Source organism: Aquarana catesbeiana, linkage group LG08 (genome assembly GCF_042186555.1).
Source record: "Aquarana catesbeiana isolate 2022-GZ linkage group LG08, ASM4218655v1, whole genome shotgun sequence".
In the NCBI taxonomy this organism is placed as follows: domain Eukaryota; kingdom Metazoa; phylum Chordata; class Amphibia; order Anura; family Ranidae; genus Aquarana; species Aquarana catesbeiana.
In genome coordinates, this window is record NC_133331.1 from 168,284,270 (window position 1) to 168,306,949 (window position 22,680).

Below are 22,680 nucleotides of genomic sequence, written 5' to 3' on the forward strand. Positions count from 1 at the left end.
TTTAAGACATCTAGCAGAAACCTCTAGTTCCACAAAAAAACATTCAAAAAATGTAATGAATTTAAAAATTAGAACCTTGGGTTAATGCACATAGCTTTCAACCTCTTCTGCATATCATTTGCTACAGTATTTCTAATGCCCAAGTAAACTATAAAATGCATTAATTGACTCCTGAAAAACTCATAAGCAGAGAAGAATTTCCAGTCAATAAGAACGCAGTAGGGCCCAAAAAAATAAACATTGTGTATCATCAACTGTTCAATTTGTTTCTGCCCCTTCGCTTACTTAGGATTTTATATTATATCTATATAGATATATAACTCTATCTATCTATATATATCCTATGACTCAACCTATGAGAACTCCTTTTTCTGTCCTGGAGAGAGAAGACGCCTGATGACTAGAAAGTGGAAGAAGGAGCTGGCCACTGTTTTGGCCACTGTTATAAGCACTCTGTGGGAAAAACCGGCTTCTACACGTGGATACCAACCCACCTCCAGCTGTCTACCTGTATTCTATTTACATCATAGGTATAAGCACACTATTTGCAGTTCCATTCCAGTCTATATCTGATACTACAACCATGGCACATAGAATCTGTCAGTGGAACATAATAAAATGCAGAATTTTTATAAGCATTATTCAGTTATATCCCCAAGAACGTCTTCCATTACATATGTGGACCAGTATTGGTTATATGTAGTTTGAAAAGCTCTGCTCAGGGTGGCATTGTGTTTGGAGTGAAGATGGCTCATTTCCAGTGTCAGCACAATCTTATTTGAGAATGTGATACCGCGCCTATGTTATACGTGGAAGGGTAGATGCATTTCTTTACCCCTCTCTTTATCCCCCCCCAATCTAGTATCCTCTCTTTCTGCAGAAAAGTCCAGCAGGTGTCTCTGGTTAAGAGATTCAGTACGTATGCATCATGTGTGGGGCAAAAGTGACAGTTATGCCGCGTACACACGGTCGGACTTTTCGTCTACAAAAGTCCAACGGACGCTGACGGACTAAAGCTGGCTGGTAATCCGATCGTGTGTGGGCTTCTCCGGACTTTCAACGGACTTTTTTAGCCTCAAATCCGACGGACTTTAGATTTGAAACATGCTTCAAATCTTTACGTCGTAAGTACGACGGACCCGAAATCCGCTCGTCTGTGTGCTAGTCCGACGGACAAAAACCCATGCTAGGGCAGCTATTGGCTACTGGCTATGAACTTCCTTATTTTAGTCCGGTGTACGTCATCACGTACGAATCCGTCGGACTTTTGTGTGGTCGTGTGTAGGCAAGTCCGTTCGTAAGAAAGTCTGCCGCAAGTCCGCCGAAGGTACGTCGGAAGTCTGTCGGACAGGCTGTCGGACTTTTGTAGACGAAAAGTCCGACCGTGTGTACGCGGCATTATATTATGGTATGAGAGACACAGGAGCCCAAAAAAGCAAATAGCATTTGTAATAACAAATCTGAAATAAGTACACACAAAATTAGTTTTAATGGCTTAGGACAGGTTTATTATGGGGTAACCCCATTAATCTATAGATAAAAAAATGTCACAAACAGCCTAGCCTAAAAGACTCAGGCTGACCATTTACTTAAACACCAAGTTTTAACTTTGTCTCTTCAACCTTATGCTGGATGACCAAACCCTGCTAATCAACACCGTAACGAGTTCATACACATGGGAGGGGGGGATCTCTTTCACTCCTGCTGGTGCTAGAATCACAGGTGCTTTGGCATGGGCTGAAATAGGCTGGAAGCCCACTAATTTCATACAATTACAGCTGCTCAGAGAGTTCAAAATTCTCCTTCATCACCTGCAAAAGACTTGAAAATGAGCACACATAGCCCCCTGTCCCATGTGCAGTGCAGCCCCTTCATTGAGCAGTGCAGCCCCTTCCATTCTGTGGAGTTTTAGAAATAGATGTGCAGAAGACCTGCTGACAAACATTAGCAAACAGTGCGATAACACAAACAGTCTATGGATTGGATGGCTTGTGGAGAAGGCACGTTAGTGACGTCACCACGCGAGAGGTGTAGGAGGACGGGCTCCGTTTTTATGTATTTTCGCCTCCTATCTGTAAGTGCAATACTTAATTTTATTAAAACGTTTTTGAATTTATTACACTATGGCCAGTTTTTCTCTTTTCTGGGCAATGTGCTAATTATGTGGATGCCAGACGTGAGTCCAAGGGAGCAATCTTCACCATCTGAATACGGCTCCTATTGTGGTCATCAGCAAGCTTAAAGGCCTAGGCTGGGCTAAAGCCACCTGCCTTTTAAAGCTTGCCGTCCGGTAAGCTTAATCTACAGCTACGGTGGTCGGGCACTTTATTTGTGGATGCACACTGTAGTGTTGTCATGACCTTTCGCATTTTTAAGAACACTCATTTGTTTTGATGTCAACTGTTTTGGACTTTATTTTTAGCGCAGCTTTTTCCAATCCATATATTTTAAAATATTTTACTTTTAATTTAACAGTATTTATTCTATTGGAGTTTTAAGAAAAGACACCAAAATCAGGCAATGTTTTTAACATTAAATAACAATTACACTAGAAATTCTGTTATGCACAGATGTATAAAATGCTTATTGGGGAAGATGATCCTTGGTTGAGGTAGAGTCTTCAAGTTTTTGGCCCTATGGAAGCACTTATTTTGGCATCTTCTGTCCCATGTTATTCCAACTCTTTGAGACAAATATATCTCGGCTTTTAGCCTTGGTCACTAACATTTTGCCCATGTAAAAGCCATTGAACTGCCCCACTCCATCATTTCGACCCATTGATAGAAGCATTGTAACTGGCCCTGAATAAGAGGAAACAAAGACAGACAATTACATTCACACATACAGTATGCAGGTTAATATCAGCAATCTGATGAGGTGTTCTAGTAGTTCATGGGAAAATAGGCAGCAGGTCACTGAAACAAAGTCTTCAAAACAGTAAGCTCTTAAGTGTTCTATGACCTTCGTATGCTTCATGAATATGTGGCTCAATAAAACACTTTGTGCATTATACTATGAACCTTGAACCTTCTGGTAAATAAAAAAGGTATTTATGATTATATATATAGAGAGAGAGAGAGAGAGAGAGAGAGAGAGAGAGAGAGAGAGAGAGAGAGAGAGCGAAAGAAAGAGAGACAGAGGTATATATATTAGATCTCCATCTCTCTCATATATATATATATATATATATATACATACATACATACATATACACACACATATATATATATATATATATATATATATATATATATACACACGCACGCATATATACATACATACACACTTTTTATATATACTATTGGAGCCCTGTATGTTCATATAACGAAGACCATGTAATGCATAGTGAGGTTTGTGGCAAAAGTCGGTGAATGGACCCTTTTAAGCATGAGGCAGGAAATAGTATATTGGATAGGTACTGAAAGTAGAAATAATCCTTTAAACACTGGTTCATAAACTCATGTACATCTGACGAATTGGTAGAATGAAACAATAGCAGTATGTATTATGGCATATAGCTCATTAGTGTTACAACTCTTAGGGGTCTATTTTTAAATGTTTTCACGCAGGATTCACATTTATCCACTGTGGCATTGGGGTTATTATACGTATATGCTAGGTGCTTTTCGAATGATTTGTGCCAGTCCAAACTGTATTTTAGGGCATGGCAGCCCACTTTTATTAAACAGAATGAAAAATTCACATAACATCAGTTGCCCACGCAGGGGTTTCCATCATCAACAGTCAATTGTAAATGCCGGGCCACCTGGCTCCGATGTTACCAGTTCCTCTGACTGTGTTGCCCAGCTTTCCTGGTTCACCCGACTCGCTTAGCCTTTAGCCACAGCACCCTGCTGCATGGCCCTGTCCTGGCCTCTAAATAGGGGTTCTCCTGACACCCGATCAAACCCCACCTGACTCCTGGAGTGAGACCTTCTATCTCCAATAGGGGAGCTGTGTCCAAACTGGATACCCTGAGCTATCCTCAGGCCTCAGTATATAATGACCCCTGGACACCTGTATACTCACACAGGCTGCAGGAACCTGGATTGAAGGTTCTGTCCCACCCAATACACTTCAAGCTCCAGGCCCCGACTGGGACTACAGAATCTGGAGAAAAACAAAAATACAGCTTTCTCCGCTCGGAAACAATAGTCTGGAACTTCACATTAACCCTTAATGTGACACCTGTGTCATTTTCTCCTATATTTTCACAGTGGCAGGGGCTCACATTGTCACACCATTTGAACCATTCACCCAAGACTCACACATTCTTCTAACAGGATTCAAGTGGATAAATGTGAAGGTCAATGTTGTGAGAATCTTGCGTGAAAACATTTATGAATAGATCCCTTATGCAGCGTACACACGGTCGGACTTTTCGACCGGACTGGTCCGATGGACTTTCAACGGACTTTTGACGGACTTCCGACGGATTTTTTTCCAAATAACATTTTTATTTATATGTTTGTATTACAGGAATACAAAATATGTAGAAAACAATAAAAGAAAGTTGCAAATCACATCGTATAACATTTCTTGCTTATATTTACTAGAGTCTACATATATTAAATTCTAAAACAGTAATGGTCACGTGTCTGAAGATGGTGTATGTGTGTTAATATTTTACAATCTCAAGTAGCAACTTCTTTTTAAAGTAGTGAGAGTCACAAGAGTACTCAAGGTGGAGGAAAAGGAAAAGGAAAGAAGGAAGAAAGAGGGAGAAGTCATCGTAATAGCTCATTTACCTGGTCATGGTGGATCCTCCCGAAGATGCCACAGCTCCCACACCTTATCATGAGCCTCCAATCTGTCCTGCATCCTGGCCGTCATCTTCTCCATCAACTCCACATCCTTAATTCTGGCGTATAAGGCTTCAGGAGTAGGGCAATAAGACAGCGTGCCGCTGTGAGGATGTGGCGCGTTAATTTTTTATAAGGTGTGGGTATCTTTAGCTGTAAAACTCCTAAGAGGAAAAACTTGGGGGCCATGGGGATATGTAACTCTAGAAGACAGGCCAGCAACTGCTGAACCATATTCCAGAAAGGAGTAATCAGTGGGCAACTCCAGTAAATATGGAGGAGGGTACCTCTATCTTTTTGACATCGCCAGCAGCGATCAGAGCTAGTGGGGTATATAGTGTGGAGGATATCTGGAGTCATATACCAGAAGAGGAAGATTTTATAGGTGTTTTCTTTGTATAGAGTACAGAGGGAGCTTTTTGCCGCCTGGGTCCATATAGTCTGCCATTGTTCCTTAGGAAGTTCCTCATTGAGGGCTTTCTCCCATTTGATCATATAGGCATGTTTACCTTTGGTTTCTAGTGGGAAGGCATTTAGTATTTTGTAGATGTCGGAGATTAAAACCTTTCTGGGAAGTGCCCGCCAGGATTAGATTTTCAAAAGGTGTTGGAGGGGAGAATTGCAGGTCAGGCGATATGGACAGGGCATAGTGGCGTATTTGCAGGTAACTATAAAATGCTTGATGAGGTAGGTCAAATTTGGTCTGAAGGTCAGTAGCTTGCGTGATCTAGGGTCCACTAGGTTTCCATAATGGAACAGATTCCGTGACGTCCATGGATAGGACATTTGGTGAGTGAGACTATCTGGGATTTTGGGGTTACAGACAAATGACGTCAGGAGTGACCTTTCTGAGGACAGTTCATGTGAATGGGATAGCTTGCACCAGAGTCGGCGAAGCTGGGACATGGGTCCCAATAAGCGCTCGGGAGGTACCCCCGCATTCGCACTCCACAGTAGGCTATTTGGGTGGATCGGGGCTAACCAGATTTTTTCAATTTCTGTCCATTTATTATAGGACCGTTTGGTGAACCACGAGGCTATTGCATGTAGTTTGGTGGCTTGGTAGTATTTGATAGGGTTGGGGAATGCAATGCCTCCGTCCGAGCGTGCCGCCATCATTACCGATTGGGATATTCTATGTCTTTTATGATTCCAGGTGAATTTGAGTAGGTCAGATTGGAGTTTTCTCAGGTGTTTGTGTGGGACAGAAATAGGTAGTGTTTGGAAGAGATAAATTAGCTTCGGGAGGATCGTCATCTTAACCGAAGCGATCCGACCTAGTAGGGAGATGTGGTGTTTTTTCCAGTTTAAGAGCAGGGTTCTAATGGAGCGGAAAAGGGGAGGGAAGTTTTCCTGATATAAAGTATTGAATTTTGGGGTGATATGTATTCCTAGATATTTCAAGGAAGTGGTTTTCCAGTGGTAGGAGAAGTTGGCCTTCAGATGTGCAGTTTCCGTATCCGAGATATTGATTGGGAGGGCCTCCGACTTGGATGTATTCATTTTATAACCCGAGAGGGCTCCGTATCGATCAAGTTCTGCATGTAAATTTGGAAGGGAGATTCTGGGCTGAGTCAGGGTGAGGATCACGTCGTCAGCGAATAATGAGATCTTAAATTCCCTTCACCTGTCCGGTGTTCCTCGAATATCTTGGTTGCTTCAAATGGAGGCCGCCAAGGGTTCAACACAAAGCGCAAATAGCAGGGGTGATAGTGGGCACCCCTGTCGGGTAACATTAGTTACGGAGAAGGTGGGGGAGAGGGCAAAGGGAGTCCTGACCTGGGAGGAGGGATTAGAATAGAGGTGCTGTATAGCCTGCAGGAAAGGTCCCCGAAACCCAGCATATTGTAGCGTGGCGAACAGGAAGGGCCACTCAAGGCGGTCAAAGGTCTTTTCGGCATCCAAGCTAAGTAGCAAGGACGCCGAGTTCTCCCTGTTCGCCACGTCCACTAAGTCAATCACCTTCCCAGTGTTATCGTCCACCTGTCTGAGGGGGACAAAGCCCACCTGGTCTTTATGGATAAGGGATGGGAGGACCATATTCAGGCGGATTGAAAGCAGTTTTGTAAAAATTTTTAGGTCCGAGTTCAGCAGAGCAATGGGTCTGTAGTTGGCGCATAGGGTAGGGTCTTTATCTGGTTTGGGGATCAAGGTGATGAATGATCATTGCATGGTCTGATGGGATGGGAGAGTCCCAAAAGAAAGCATTAAAAAGTTTGCACATATGGGGCAGTAGGAGGGGGAGGAAGGATTTATAGTATTCATAAGGCAGTCCATCCAGACCTGGAGACTTGTGGGATGGAAGAGATTTAATAGTCTGCTCTATTTCCTCCTCAGTGATCGGTGAGTTTAGGGTTGTCAGATCAGAGGCTTGGAGCTGGGGGACTCCGCTCCGTGCGAGGTACTGTTGCATGCGCTGGAGGCCAGGGGGAGGGGCTTACTGGGAATGTTAGGATTGTTGTAAAGGTCTTTGTAGTATTCTGCAAAGGTACGGGCAATGTCTTTGGGGTGGGATAGTAGGGAGCCTGACTTGTTCTTAATCTGGTGGGGCGTGGTCATGTAGGAGTTGTCTCGTAGTTTCCTCGCCAGTAAGGAGTGTGCCTTATTGCCCTTATCGTAATATACTTGTCTTAACCTGAGGAGGGCCTTTTCTACCCGGCCCATAGCTAAATTGCTTAGGGTCGTTCGCAGGTTTGTAATTTTCTTAAGAAGGGATAGGGTAGGGGACCGTTGCAGTTGGCATTCTAAAGCTCTAAGCTCCTTCTCAGTTTGGAGTTTTGTGGTCAGGGCATCTTTTTTCATGGCAGAGGATAGTGCCATACATCTGTCTCGAAGTACTGCCTTGTGGGCTTCCCAGAGTGTAGGAAGGGATATGTCGGGGGTGTTATTTTCAGCAAAATAATATTTTAAGGTGGAGGTTAACTCCGTTTTCGATGGGAGGTGCTGGAGGAGAAATGTATTTAATTTCCAATTGTAGGGTCTACAGTTGGGGGAGTCTAGGTCCAGTGTAAGTAAAATAGGTGCATGGTCGAACCATGAGATCGGGAGAATCTGTGCCTATCGTGTAATTCTAAGCGTGGAGTTGTTGAAAAGAAGTAGTCGATGCGGGAGTGTGTTTGGTGGGGAGCTGAGTAAAACGTGTACTGCCGGTCGCCTGGGTGGAGAGCCCTCCAGGCATCGAAGAGAGCATATCGTCTAGAAAGTTGGGGAAAAAGCTTCGAGTCCCTGAGGGCTGGAGCTGATGATGCCCGGGGGCTCACCACGTGGCAGTCTGCAGTTGCTGAGTGGGTTAAATTAAAGTCGCCTCCCACCACCAGTAACCCATGTTCAGATTTAAAGAGGCGAGTAAACATTTTAGACAGGAATCTATATTGTTTGACATTCGGAGCATAAAGGACACAGAGAGTGATTGCCTGCGTTTGCCACTGGCCCTGAAGGATGACAAAGTGTCCATGAGGATCACTGTAGTGATCCGTGCAAGTAAAGGGAGACCCGTGTTTAATGAGTATGGCAACCCCTGCTCGTTTATGGGGACCTGAGGAGTGGTATATTTGGGGAAATTGTTTAGAGGCGAATGCAAAGGAACCCCCTTTATCAAAGTGTGTCTCTTGGACAAAAATAATGTCTGCTCCAGACTGTCTAAACTCCCTCAGCGCCAGATGTCTCTTTTTATTGGAGTTTAGGCCGTGGACATTTAGAGATAGAATCTTAGCCATGACGTCAAATAAGGGGAGGAGGGTGCCTTACCTGATGTGGAGAAGATGTCCAGAGAGCCAGGGACCAGGAGTGGGCATACCTCGGGAGGAGAGCTAGGCAGATTCCGTGAGCTTCGTGGTGGAACATACAATGATGAAGAAGAAAAGGGGAGAAAGAAAAGTGGAAAGAGAAAAAGGTAGTTAGTACACAGTAAACACATAGAAACTCGAACAAGTGTTGTCTCACGACCTTGGGAGGCTGTGAGGCCTAGGTCGGTACGGGTTTCCAGGGATCCTCTCAACTTAGATCCTAAGGGACCGGTCGTGTGTATGCAGGGGAGCCCAAAATTGGTCATATAAAACAAACTGTAAAACAGCAATAACTGTTGTCATTTAACCAGGAGGGGGGTGAGTGAGCGTGAGAATTCCTACTCTCTCGAGTCTCCACAGAGACATGCCCATAAGATAGACTGAAAAGTAAAACTGGGGCGCAAGGGGGGGACTGGATATGCCGTAGTGTCCAGGGCAGAGTCACCAGTATTATCGGATGGTAGAATAGTCCAACAACAGGTAACATATGGAGGGGTTGCGGATAGTTCAGCCATTTCTGTGTTTGGTGCTCTTGCGAGACGCGTCCCTGTTCTGGGACCTGTTAGATGAAGGGACCTTCTGCCAAGTTGTGGGCGGTGTGATCACAAGATCCCAATCCGGGAGTCGGGAACAGAGATTCCTAGGTCGTCGCAAAAGGCTTGCAGATCTTCCGGATATCGCAGAGTGGCAGATTTGCCTTGGTTTTTAGCTGTGAGGCTAAAGGGGAATCCGCAGTGGTAGGTGATGTTTTCGTCTTGCAGGGTGCGCAGTAAGGGTTGAAGGAGTCTGCGTTTTTGTAAGGTGATCCATGAAAGATCCGGGTACAATTGCACTTGGGCATCTTTGAAAGTCACTTTGCGTGCTAGTCGAGCCTGCCGCATAATCTCCTCTTTCAGGGGATAGGAACTGATCCTACAAATGATGTCCCTTGGTTGTGAGGTGGCGTTCTTAGGACGGAGGGCTCGGTGGGCTCTGTCCATTTCAATGTGTTTGGTGGGGGGTTCGCCTAGGAGATTGTTAAACACATCCTGTAGGGTATTCTGTATGTCTTTAGGGCCTTCGGCTTCTGGGACCCCCCTCACTCGGATGTTGTTTCTGCGTCCCCTATTGTCTAGGTCCTCCACATGATGTTGCATATCTCTCAACATGGTGTGGTGGTCTGCTCCCTGGGGTTGGGCCCTGTGGACCGCTAGCTTAGTTTCTTGAATTTCTTCTTCGGCCATTTCCACTCTATCTGCTAAGTGTTTAAGGCCTGACTGGAGCACTTGTATTTCTGAGCGACATGTGGACTTTATGTCCTCTATCAGTTGTCTAAAGTCCTCTTTAGTGGGGATCGCCTGCAAGTATGTTTACCATTGTGGGGGTGCAGGGTGGGGGTGGGCTGGCTCTGAGGTCTGCTGTGCTGGAGATGTGCGGGGTGGCAAGGGTTGAGGGCTAAGGGTAGCGAGGCCCAGAGCCTGATGTGTTGGTCTTGGTGGTGAGTCCCATGGTTCTCCCCAGGTTGGTGCCTGAGCAAGCGGGGGGACCCCTAATGTCCTGACTCCCTGAAGGTGGGGATCGGGGGGCACACTTTCTGTGCATAGGTGGCCGGCGATACTGCCCGTTCTCTGGGAGAGCCGGGGGCCTGTGGGAGGGCCAGTCTCTGGGCCTTGGAGGGTGGTGATTTAAGCTCTGCATGGCAGAGGGCTGCTGGACTCATTACAGGATCTTGTAGCATCTGGCTGGCTGGGTACATAGGACCTGGCAGGGCTCGAAAGTCCACAGAGAGGTCTGAGGGAGTTGGGGAACCGGGATCAGTTCCGTGGGAGCAGGGGTCTGGTGCCGTCCTCAGCAAGCGAGGGAATGCATTGAAGCATTGTGTGTATTGTTGGAGGGGGGGGCCCGTCATGGCGCTCTGTAAGCCATGTGGTGCTGCCTCATAAGAAGCGGATGCATAGGGAGGACTCACCGCTCCAGATAGGGAGGACATGACCGAGGCGCCCATCGGATCTGGCGCATAGTCCGTGGAGGTCAGGTGCGGTGGATGAGGCGGCGGGGAGAGCCGAGCGGAGGTCCGTGAGCGGGCCGCGGAGGTGTCCGGCGCCATTTTGTCTGTTCCACTGTGAGGCATGTCCGTCGGCGGAAAGAAGGACCGGAGGTCTGTGAAGGATCCTGGCGGGGGTAAAGATGATCCCCTGGCTGTTGTGGATCTGGTGGTCCTGGATTTGCCCATGTGAAAGCAGCGAAACATCCCCAATACGCTGTTTCACGGGCTGAGAGAGAGCAGGAGAATCAAGCTGCCATCCAGAGCGGCTTCCGGTCACGCCTCCTCTCCCGACAGACTTTTTAACAAACGGACTTGCCTACACATGATTACACCAAAGTCCGAGGGATTCGTACGCGATGACGTACACCGGACTAAAATAAGGAAGTTGATAGCCAGTAGCCAATAACTGCCCTTGCGTCGGTTTTTGTCCGTCGGAATAGCATACAGACGAGCAAATTTCTGGGTCCGGTGGAGTTACGACGTAAAGATTTGAAGCATGTTCCAAATCTAAAGTCCGTCAGATTTTCGACTGGAAAAGTCCGCTGAAGGTCTGATGAAGCCCACACACAATCGGACTGTCAGTCGGACCAGTCCGGTCGAAAAGTCCGCCCGCGTGTACGCGGCTTTAGACTACTGATGTAAATATAAATGCTTGAAAATACCTGTTTTATATTGTTTCAGTGGTTTCCCAAGCAAACTGTTGATAATGTTGGTGACAGCAATGTTGGCATGCAGAGCTGCACTGTATGCCATTTTAGGTTCTTTTAAATCTGCACAGTCTCCTACTGCATAAATGTTGCTGTATCCGTCCACTTGGAGAAAGTCATTCACCTTAAGCGCTCCATTGCTTGCTACTTTGTCACCTAAATGAGAAACAAATTGCATTATGTTATTACAAAGCAATCAGTCATGACAACATACATTTGGATAATGCTCCATATTATTTCAGCATTGTGTAAGTTGTTCATCTTTTTTTTATTGCTTCAGAGATTCAGTCTTGGAAATTCAGAGCGATCGGTGGACTTTGAAGACATCAGCTGGGAGAATTTTCTTTAATATTACCAGTGACAGGAACTGGTAGTGGAGTATAACCAGTGGATGTGTGCTTCAACAGTGGGGAGGACAAAAATCTAATTGGATGTAAGCAATGTAAGGGTCCATTCACGCCAAGGTTTGCTGCAGTGAATTTATCCACTTCATTGCGTGCATTAATGTACATTGCATTAAGGCCACTCATTCTAATGATACAAACAAATGGCAACTGCCCCAACCTTTAACTGGCCTTTGCAGCAAGGAGCACATGGGGGGGGTGATGCATGTCAAAAAACAACAGACAAAAATTTTCAGCTCACTTACCAACCAGTCTGCAATAAATTGAATTTCCTTTCTAACAGTTCATGTTAAAACAAGGGGTTTGGTTTGCAAATATATGTGTAAGCTGCAGAGGCCATGTTACGGCACCCCAGTGTACTGCAGTCCTAACTCTATACATTTTGAGAGCCTCCAAAGTTGGAGCACATATATAATAGATAGATTAAGGGCAGGTATGTCTGGAGGGAGCCCACCCTTCCTTACAGGTATAAGAACGCACTGGACACCCAGCAATAGCACAATGGCAGTGAAGATATCCAGTGCATTCCCTCACCAAATCACCAACAGTACAAAACAAAAGAACAACCACACCAACCTATAACTGGCTGCCCATTCGAATGAACCACAACAGACCAAAAACTGGAGCAGTAACAAGTTTGGCTGATGCAGCACACTGCAACACAGCTTAGTGCATTGCAGTTTGCTGCAAGGCTCAAGCATTGGGAAGGTGTGTTGATATGCTACTCACAATGAATGACACAAGAACACACTAACAGATGTAATGTACTTTACAATTCTTTGTAGAAATGTGTGTTATTGCAACACGCTGGTGAGCATAAGCCATAATTGTTAGATGTGTTCATTTGTAATAAAGCAGTTGGTACTGAACAGGTGGTCTTGGACAGAGTGTTCACTAACAACCACCATAAATGATGTGGATTTCTGGCATTAAATGTTAAAAAAAAAAAAAAAAATGGAAACACAAATACATGCAGGTACAGTATCTACAAGCAAGCACACAGTTACTCCAAAACAGAACTGGTATATAATTATAAGCCTAGGTGTATGGGGAATTTCAAGACCCACCAACCCCTTTGATGGCCATCAGCAAAGCCTGGGCTGAAACTAGAGACATGCCCTTCAATCTGATGCTTTGAGAGTTCATTGCTGCCTATGAACAGCATCTCCCATTAATGTACACCTGTACTTGACGGTTTTGCATGCACACCAGAAAGTATGTCAGACAGTCATCCACAGATCAAACACAAGTGAACACGAGATGGTGGATACAGATTGTCAATGGGTCAATCAATTTATCACAAGAAATACTAGCTATGGTTCAGCAGCACTCCCCCAAACCAAGATTAGAAATGGGGGGAGGGGGGGCCGAGTTGAGAAGATACAGTATACAGTCTAGTGAAACCACCAAACAAACGTCCAAGAGTCCAAAGTTTTTAATGATATCATTGGACCATAGCAGAGAAAAGCCAACATGTTTCCGGAGCCAAACAGACTCCCCCTTCATCAGGGCTCTAGAATTTTAACTGTGCTTCAATATACAATATAAATTCTTGAGCTCTGATAAAAGGGGAGGGAGTTTTTGGCCACAAACATATTGACCTTTTTCATCTGCTATTTCTCTGAAGGACATACGTTTGTGAATTATGTTCATTGTGTTCTTACACAGTATATAATGCCTATAAAACTCAATAAAAAGAGCCTCTTTAAAAAACAAAAAACTTTGGACTCTTGTTAGGGGCTCTCTCTTTGGACTGTATATAGTCCTGCACAGATGTACACTTTTTTATATTGTGTCTGTGGGGTTCAATTAAACAAGTAAAGGGGCTACTAGTAGCTCCAGTAGATATTAAAGTCTTCCCAGCTTTGTAAAATCTTCATTTCAACAAGTCAGGACCTGGGGGTTGTCTACTAGAAGCCTGACTTGTTGCTAGGACAAGAAAACCATTGGATGCTCTTTCCCAGCATTACAGGAGCAAAAACCAATAGTTTTTACAACCAAGTCAGGATGTGGGGATGGAGAGCTAGGTATTTTTTTTAGTCATGCTTCTGAGGGGACCCAAATGTCCTACAGGTAATAAATTAAATAATCATTTTACAAAGCTGCAGAGATTTTTAAAATCTACTGTTCCCCCTGACCGCATAGGCCATTTTCTGCAAAAGGTGAACTTAGCCTTGAAATTAAAATTCTGCACATGCATTACAGGAAAGCATATACAGTGTATTAAACATAATCTTGTGCTTTCCTGTTACATTACCTTCTAGTAATTTTCTTCATCTCAATCTCTATACAGTCAGATTTGTTTCTTTACAGTATAATTTGTGAAAAAAACAGCTTACATCCAGTACCCTACAACAGAGCATTGTGCCTACATTTTTTTATACCCTCTGTGTATACTGGTGTACTTACCAAATACATTGATGTAACAAGATGAATTTATATTGATTCCTGTACAGCAGAGGAGCAGGTCAGCAGTGATCACCTCAGGATCCTTATCCAAATGTATTTCCATAGTGTCTTGAACCACATTTGGTGTCAGTTCATTCAAATTCGCAACTTTCTGGCCTGTGTGATCAGAACAGTTAACAGTTATTTAGCAATAAAATCATATTTTTTATGTTCATATTCTAAGCAGCATACATGGTACTGAAATGAGGTTCAAAGCACAGAAGCTCTTATGCCTCACTTATCAACCCAACATGCTGTAAAATAGTAGTATATTAGAATATGCAGCCATCATTGCACTTTACCAATTTGTGTTATTTTCAATACCAATCCGAAATGCAGACACAACCTACAATATCACAATTTTCTAGGTCAAAGTATTATGGGACCAGTTTTAATAGCAATCTCCTAACTCTTTAAAGCCCTATCATGATAAACCCAAACTTTTTTCACACAAAAAATGAGTATGACTATAGCAGGGGGTGTTCTACCAGTGTCCCAAGGAGCCCTCTGATGTGGTCCACAACCTCCTGCTCTGGGATAGTGGGTTGGCAAGCCCAGATCGCGGGATGCTGACCTGCCATCCTAGAGCATTAGAGTGGATGGAGCCGGAGGAAGCAATCGGCTATGGATGGGGCAGGAACTGCCTAAGCTGATGTTCCCTCTATAGCACCAGTTCCTGTCCCGGGCCAAGTGCACTTGGTATCACTCCGCCTATGACAGTAACTTTTCTAACAGCCAGCAAAACTGAAAGTTAAAAGGTCAGTTTAATAAATATCACAGTTTAGCGATGAGCATAATATACATTACACATCACAGTTTTGCAATGGTCATACAGTGAAAGAACAAGTATTTGATACACTGCCGATTTTGCAGGTTTTCCTATTTATAAAGCATGTAGAGGTCTGTAATTTTTATCATAGGTACTCTTCAACTGTGAGAGACAGAATCTAGAACAAATATCCAGAAAATTACATTGTATGATTTTTAAATAATTAGTTAGCATTTTATTGCATTACATAAGTATTTGATCACCTACCAACCAGTAAGAATTTCGGCTCTCAGAGACTTGTTATTTTTTCTTTAAGAAGCCCTCCTGTTCTCCACTCATTACCTGTATTAACTGCACCTGTTTGAACTCGCTACCTGTATTAACCACCTGACATCTGGCCGTAGCCGAATGACGGCTACAGCGCGGATGTCAATTCCCGGGAGGCAGTCATATGAGGGCCTCCCCTTTCCTCGCTCCCTTGGACACAGCCAATCACAGATCGCTGTAAATGGCCAATCACAGCAGCCATTTACAGCGCGATCGCCATGGCCAATGAGCGATGATCTCAAATGTAAACATTTGAGATCATCGCTCATTGCCGGCTCTCTCTCCTCACACAGAGACAGCGTGTGAGGAGAGAGAGCTTCTGTCAGCGATCTGTGAGTTGCAAAAACACTTATACAGTGCCCATCAGTACAGTGCCCATCCATACAGTGCCCCATCAGTACAGTGCCAATCGGTGCCCACCTGTGCCAATCGGTGCCCACCTGTCTGCCCAGTGATGATCAGTGTCCAGCTGCACAATCAGTGCCCACCTGTGCCACCTCATCAGTGCCCACCTGTGCCACCTCATCAGTGCCCACCTATGCCACCTCATCAGTGCCTACCTGTGCCAATCAGTGCCCATCTGTGCTGCCTCAGTGCACATCTGTGCAATCAGTGCACATCTGTGCCGCCTCATCAGTGCCCATCTGTGCTGCTCCATCTGTGCTGCCCCATCTGTGCCGCTCCATCTGTGCCACCCCATCTGTGCCACCTCATCAGTGCACATCTGTGCTACCTCATCAGTGCACATCTGTGCCATCTCAGTGCCCACCTGTTCCACCTCATCAGTGCCCACCTGTGCCACCTCATCAGTGCCCACCTGTGCCGCCTCATCAGTGCCCACCAGTGCCACCTCATCAGTGCACATCTGCACATCTGTTCCACCTCATCAGTGCACATCTGTTCCACCTCATCAGTGCACATCTGTGCCACCTCATCAGTGCACATCTGTGCCACCTCATCAGTGCACATCTGTGCCACCTCATCAGTGCCGCCTCATCAGTGCAGGCTTAGCAACCATGTCCAAAAGAAGCTTTTCCACCGAGGAGGCGTACCAAATATTGTCCCAGGCCGACGAGAGCAATGGGGAGCTCTCTTTTTCGGATTCCCTTCCGACTCCAATTCTGACATAAATTATAAGCCAGTCCTCAGTAGTGGAACCCTGAGTGACTCAGAGGGGGAAGATATTCGGCCCGCCAAACGAAGTCGTTCTGGTGGGGAGGCAGTGGCATCTACCAGCACCGCAGTGCTATCCACCAGCACGGCAGTCCCATCCACCAGCACCGCAGTCCCATCCACCAGCACCGCAGTCCCATCCACCAGCACCGCAGTGCCATCCACCAGCACCGCAGTGCCTCGGCAAGAAAGGCCAAGGACCCATGCCAGCCTTCCCTATGCCCTGCAGAACCCCTTGTGGCTTCCTCCTAATTCAGGAGAAGCCAACATTCCCCCTTTCACTGCCCAGCCAGGAGTCCAGGTGAACACGGAGAATTTTTCCCCAATAGATTTTTTTAATTTAATTTTTACCGAGGACATGCTGTCAAATATTGTGGCCCAGTGCAACCTTTATGCACAGTAATTCATCTTGAATAATCCAACGTCCTACTATGCCCGTCCCTATGAGTGGAGAGACCCAACGGTGGAGGAGTTGAAGGTTTTTTTAATATGGGACTCACAAAAAAAACACTTTGCTGTCCTATTGGTCAACCCACCCCCTCCACCACATGTCAGTATTCTCCAAGGTAATGCCCAGAAACAGATACCTCATGATATTGAGGTTTCTTCATTTCAATGACAATACCCAGTGCCCTCCCCGAAATGACCCAAACCATGACAGGCTTTTCAAAATTCGGCCACTTTTAAATTATTTTTCTGCACTATTCCCCCTGCTGTTTACCCCGGACCAAAACATATGTGTGGATGAGTGCCTTGTTAAGTTTAGTGGCAGGCTTAAAATAAAACAATATATTCCCAGTAAAAGGGCCTGCTATGGGGTGAAGGTATACAAATTATGTGACCGAGTCACAGGTTACTTGTATGCCTTCAAAGTGTATGAAGGGATGGACACCCAGCTGCAACCCCCTAATTGCCCAGACTACTTGGGATCAAGCGGGAAAATTGTTTGGGACCTCACATACCCAGTGCTGTGTTTTGGCCTAGGCCAACAAGGCCCAGGCCTAGGGCGGCACTTTGTGGGGGGCGGCAAAAAGCCGCCCCCCCCCCAAAACGGCACCCGCTCTCCTCCCGCACAGCAGGGCACATCAGGAGTACAGCTTGGGAGTGCAGTGGCCTCGCGGCTGCAGATGGGGCCAGGAAGCAGTTAAATCAGGAGCTGTCAAGCCGCCCATGTAAAGCTGTGATTCTCTCTCTCTGCTGTGGCCAATCATGGGGAGGGAAACAGCAGGGAGGAAGCTGGGCGGCGGCACGGCAAAATCAATTAGAGCCGCTCTCTCTCTTTCTTCTCTCTTCTCCGTTCAGCTAACAGAAAGGGGAGAGGGGGCGAGCGGGGGAGTTCTCTGGTAAATGGAGCAGCGCTGTGACAGGGAGAGGAGAGACGCGGGCTGTCTGTGTATCTCCCCCGCTCGCCCCCCTCCTCTTTCTGTCAGCCGAAGAGAGAAGAGAGAGAGAGCGGCTCTAATTGGTTTCCCTGTGCCGCTGCCCAGCTAAGTGACTGCTGTTTCTCACCCCATAATTGGCCACAGCAGAGGGCCAATCAGAAGACTCTGGGGGCATCATGGGAAGAGTAACCCCTGAAGAATGGCAGCCCTGTGTGTCCACAGACATCATGCTACAGCCCCCAGCATGAATGCACTCTGCTGGGGGGGGGGGGTTTACAGGAGGAGAAAAAGAGAGTACTGTGCTGGGGGAAGCCAGATAGGGAGCCACGCTGTACCCACACCACCAGAGCCACGCTGTACCCGCACCACCAGAAAGCCACGCTGTACCCGCACCACCAGAGCCACGGTGTACCCGCACCACCAGAGAGCCACGCTGTACCCACACCACCAGAGAGCCATGCTGTACCCGCACCACCAGAGAGCCACGCTGTACCCGCACCACCAGAGCCACGCTGTACCTGCACCACCAGAAAGCCATGCTGTACCCGCACCAGAGCCGCACTGTACCCGCACCACCAGAAAGCCACGCTGTATCCGCACCACCAGAGCCACGCTGTACCCGCACCACCAGAAAGCCACGCTGTATCCGCACCACCAGAAAGCCACGCTGTATCCGCACCACCAGAGCCACGCTGTACCCGCACCACCAGAGCCACGCTGTACCCGCACCACCAGAGCCACGCTGTACCCGCACCACCAGAGAGTCACGCTGTACCCGCACCACCAGAGAGTCACGCTGTACCCGCACCACCAGAGAGTCACGCTGTACCCGCACCACCAGAGAGCCACGCTGTACCCGCACCACCAGAGAGCCACGCTGTACCTGCACCACCAGAGAGCCACGCTGTACCCGCACCACCAGAGCCACGCTGTACCCGCACCACCAGAGCCACGCTGTACCCGCACCACCAGAGCCACGCTGTACCCGCACCACCAGAGCCACGCTGTACCCGCACCACCAGAGCCACGCTGTACCCGCACCACCAGAGAGTCACGCTGTACCCGCACCACCAGAGAGTCACGCTGTACCCGCACCACCAGAGAGTCACGCTGTACCTGCACCACCAGAGAGCCACGCTGTACCCGCACCACCAGAGAGCCACGCTGTACCTGCACCACCAGAGAGCCATGCTGTACCCGCACCACCAGAGAGCCACGCTGTACCCGCACCACCAGAGAGCCACGCTGTACCCGCACCACCAGAGAGGGAGCCACGCACCACCAGAGAGAGAGCCACGTTGTTCCCGCACCACCAGAGAGACGTTGTTCCCGCAAAATCCAAGAACCACGCTGTACCCGCACCACCAGAGAGCCACGCTGTACCCGCACCAACAGAGAGCCACGCTGTACCCGCACCAACAGAGAGCCACGCTGTACCCGCACCAACAGAGAGCCACGCTGTACCCGCACCAACAGAGAGCCACGCTGTACCCGCACCAACAGAGAGCCACGCTGTACCCGCACCAACAGAGGGGGAGAAAGATGAAGCCACTGCCAGGGTAGAGATGCTACACTACTGACTAGAGTTGGCCTGGGCAACCCAGAGTGAGTGAACGTCCAGCCGGAGGGATCACTGTTGCAGTTTCACCGGATCTGGTAAGAGAGCCTGTTGGCCATTATACATTACTGTTCCCAGGAACTGAGCCATTAGGAAGTACCTAACCTGATATCCTCTAGGCCAACCCTAGTGACACCACTGTCCCAGAGCCCAAAACAAGTTACAGCACTGAGTTTCAGTAACTGACCAGACAGGGATGCGCCAGCGTGGGCACCCAGGACATCTGCCGCCCGGAGTCCCACAAGCGTCGATGGGCTTTCAGTAGCAGCCCACACCTCTCTCCCCACTGTCAGCCACACACACTCAGTACACAGCCAGGAGGAGGAGGAGCCACAGAGGAGGGACACGACTTCAGTGCAAGAACCTCCCAAAGCACCCAGCACATATCCCCTTACCCCCAAATGAAAAGATGCTGTATCGCTCACTGTCCTCCTCCCGCGGCGTCCCTTTGTCCTCTTCCCGTGGCGTCCCTCTGTCCTCCCATGAAGATGACAGGGCGGATCTTAAAAAGGAAGGGGTGTGGCCTTGACAGGAAGGGGTGGGTCATAGTTAAATTAGGGGGGTGCGCGAGCTTAGTCAGGCCTAGGGCAGCACAAAACCTAAATACACCACTGCACATACCCCCTACTGGAGAAAGGCTACCACCTGTATGTAGACAACTTCTATACATATCTTCCCCTGTTCCACAACCTTCACCGGAAGAAAACGCCTGCATGTGGTACCGTAAAAAAGAACCGGAAGGGCTTTCCTCAAAGTCTGGTCAATAAGAAATTGAGAAAAGGAGAAACGGCAAGTCTATGAAACAACGAGATTTTGGCAGTGAAGTGGAGAGACAAAAGAGATGTGTACATGTTGTCTTCAATCCACGATGATACCTTCATGGAAATCCCCAGAAGAAATGGCCCCATACAGAAACCTAAATGCATCTATGATTATAATTTGTTTATGGGGGGAGTCGACTTGAATGACCAGATGCTGGAACCGTACCTTGCTACAAGACGGACATACCATTGGTATAAGAAAGTCGCAATTTATTTTTTTCATTTGGCCATCTACAATTCATATGTCATTTATCGTAACTCCACCCAAAACCCCAAACGCTTCCTTGGCTACCAGGAGGAAGTTTTCACTGCCCTTACATTCCCGAACGGCCCACCAGAAAATATCCGATCAGATGTTCTAAGACGACTCTCTGAACGCCACTTTCCCGATAAAATCCCTCCCAAACCAACAGGCCAACGACGGCAAAAAAATGTAAGGTGTGTACCAGAGCAGGATTCAGAAGAGACACATCTTTTTATTGTGCACAATGTCCTTCTGAACCAGGCCTCTGCATAGGTGAATGTTTTCGTCGTTACCATACTTCACTAAATTATTAGTGAAGTATGGTAAACGTAAGCCTCCGTTCCTGCAATTTACCCTCACACCCCTTATGCCACTGCCCCCTCTGTAACTGACCCTGGCTTGTTATTTGACCACGCTTCTGCCTAACGATTCTGTACATACCTCTGCCTGATCTGGAACTGACCCTGGACTGTTATTCGACCCTGCTTCTGCCTAACGGTTCTGTACATACATCTGCCTGATCTGGAACTGACCTTGGACTGTTTGACCATGATATTTGCCTGCCTCTTGGACTGATCTTGTACCCTGATACTGGACTAGTGGGATTCAACACAGGGGTCTCACATATGTGAGGGGCTCCAGAATTGTTTTTCTGGATTAAGAAAACAATTTTTTTTTGTTTTCTCAATCCTAGATTAGGGTCTGGAGACTCCAAAGAGATTTGGGTGGGAGAAGCCTCTACCCCTGTCCCCATGTCCTGAACGAGGCCCTACTTCTGACTGTAGGACTTACTGCCGTCATGCCTCTGCCTGTCGCACTGACCACACCACATGGACCTGCCTACTACCAGGACCAATATTTTTAGCACTGCGGACAATATCTCTGCCTGCACTGACCCTGGACTTTATATGGACAGTAACCCTGCCTGCTGCCTGGACAATTGTGTTCGCCGCTGCTGACCAAGTCCCTGCCTGCTGCCTGGACCAGTGCTATCCTCCTGTGTACAACTGCACTACTACAACCACAGGTAATCTTTTGTTTACGCTTTGCTCAGCATAATGTATTTCCGGGTGTAATTCTTGGTATGTGCATGCTATATGTAGGCTTGAATGGAGGAGAAGATTCGGATGCCGCACACCGGATGTAGTCAAAAAATTTTCACTTTATTGAAAAAATGGGATCATCAAAATAACAAGACTGTCATGCAGAAAGTACAGATAAGCTGACGCGTTTCGCACTCAGGACTGAGTGCTTACTCATAGCTATGAGTAAGCACTCAGTCCTGAGTGCGAAACGCGTCAGCTTATCTGTACTTTCTGCATGACAGTCTTGTTATTTTGATGATCCCATTTTTTCAATAAAGTGAAAATTTTTTGACTACATCCGGTGTGCGGCATCCGAATCTTCTCCTCCATTCAAGCCTGCTTTGCCTAGCATTCAGCCAGCACCTGGAGCTCTTCTGCTCTGAAACTTCTACTTACACCTGGGTCAGTGTCAGCCTGAGCGGTGAAAACACTTTCTTTGCTTGTCTGCATCTAAGGATGCATGCTATATGTCCCTGGAACACCTATCGGTGTTCCTTGTATGTTGGATCTCTGTATGTGGCCAGGCTGTGTAGAAGTCTCACACATGTGGTATCGCCATACTCAGGAGGAGTAGCAGAATGTGTTTTGGGGTGTCATTTTTGCTATCTAAATGCTATGTGTTGGAAATATCTTATAAACGGACAACTTTGTGTAAAAAAAAATGCGTTTTCATTTTTTTCCACATTTTCCAAAAACTTCTGGAAAAAAATAAACCATTCAAAAGACTCATTATGAGATAAATAAATCAGCGCATATATGCAAAACACTACAAAGCAGCTGTACACCAGGGTCAACACAATCAAATCCCTCAATCAAAATTTACAAAGTAAGATGCAGCGCTAAAGAAATAAAAATAAACTTCAAAGGGATAAAATACGGAGATATCAATGGAACAAATAGTCCTACAAAGTGACATAACAAGCAGTCTTTGTAATTAATGAATGAAGCACTAAAAAAATGTCCAAAAATATTCAGTGAGTAACCATCACACGTGACAGCATGCCAAAAGGAGTGATTGATGAATGTGCCCAACACCGATACACAGAATGGCCTCTCACCTGATGACCAGGACCCTTAAATTATAGAGGG

General features: G+C 46.8%; 1 protein-coding gene across 1 annotated transcript in view; it reads right to left on the bottom strand.

The window, feature by feature from the left end:
- Window positions 1-1,481: 1,481 nt before the first annotated feature.
- AIFM2 (AIF family member 2) overlaps window positions 1,482-22,680 on the bottom strand; it is a 76,954-nt gene continuing 55,755 nt past the window's right edge. Inside the window, exons 7-9 of the mRNA XM_073596697.1 lie at window positions 14,134-14,289; window positions 11,276-11,476; window positions 1,482-2,801 (exon numbers count right to left, since the gene is read on the bottom strand). Of these exons, the coding sequence (XP_073452798.1) occupies window positions 2,647-2,801; window positions 11,276-11,476; window positions 14,134-14,289 (512 nt within the window). The 3' untranslated portion in view covers window positions 1,482-2,646. The remainder of the gene's footprint in view (window positions 2,802-11,275; window positions 11,477-14,133; window positions 14,290-22,680) is intronic.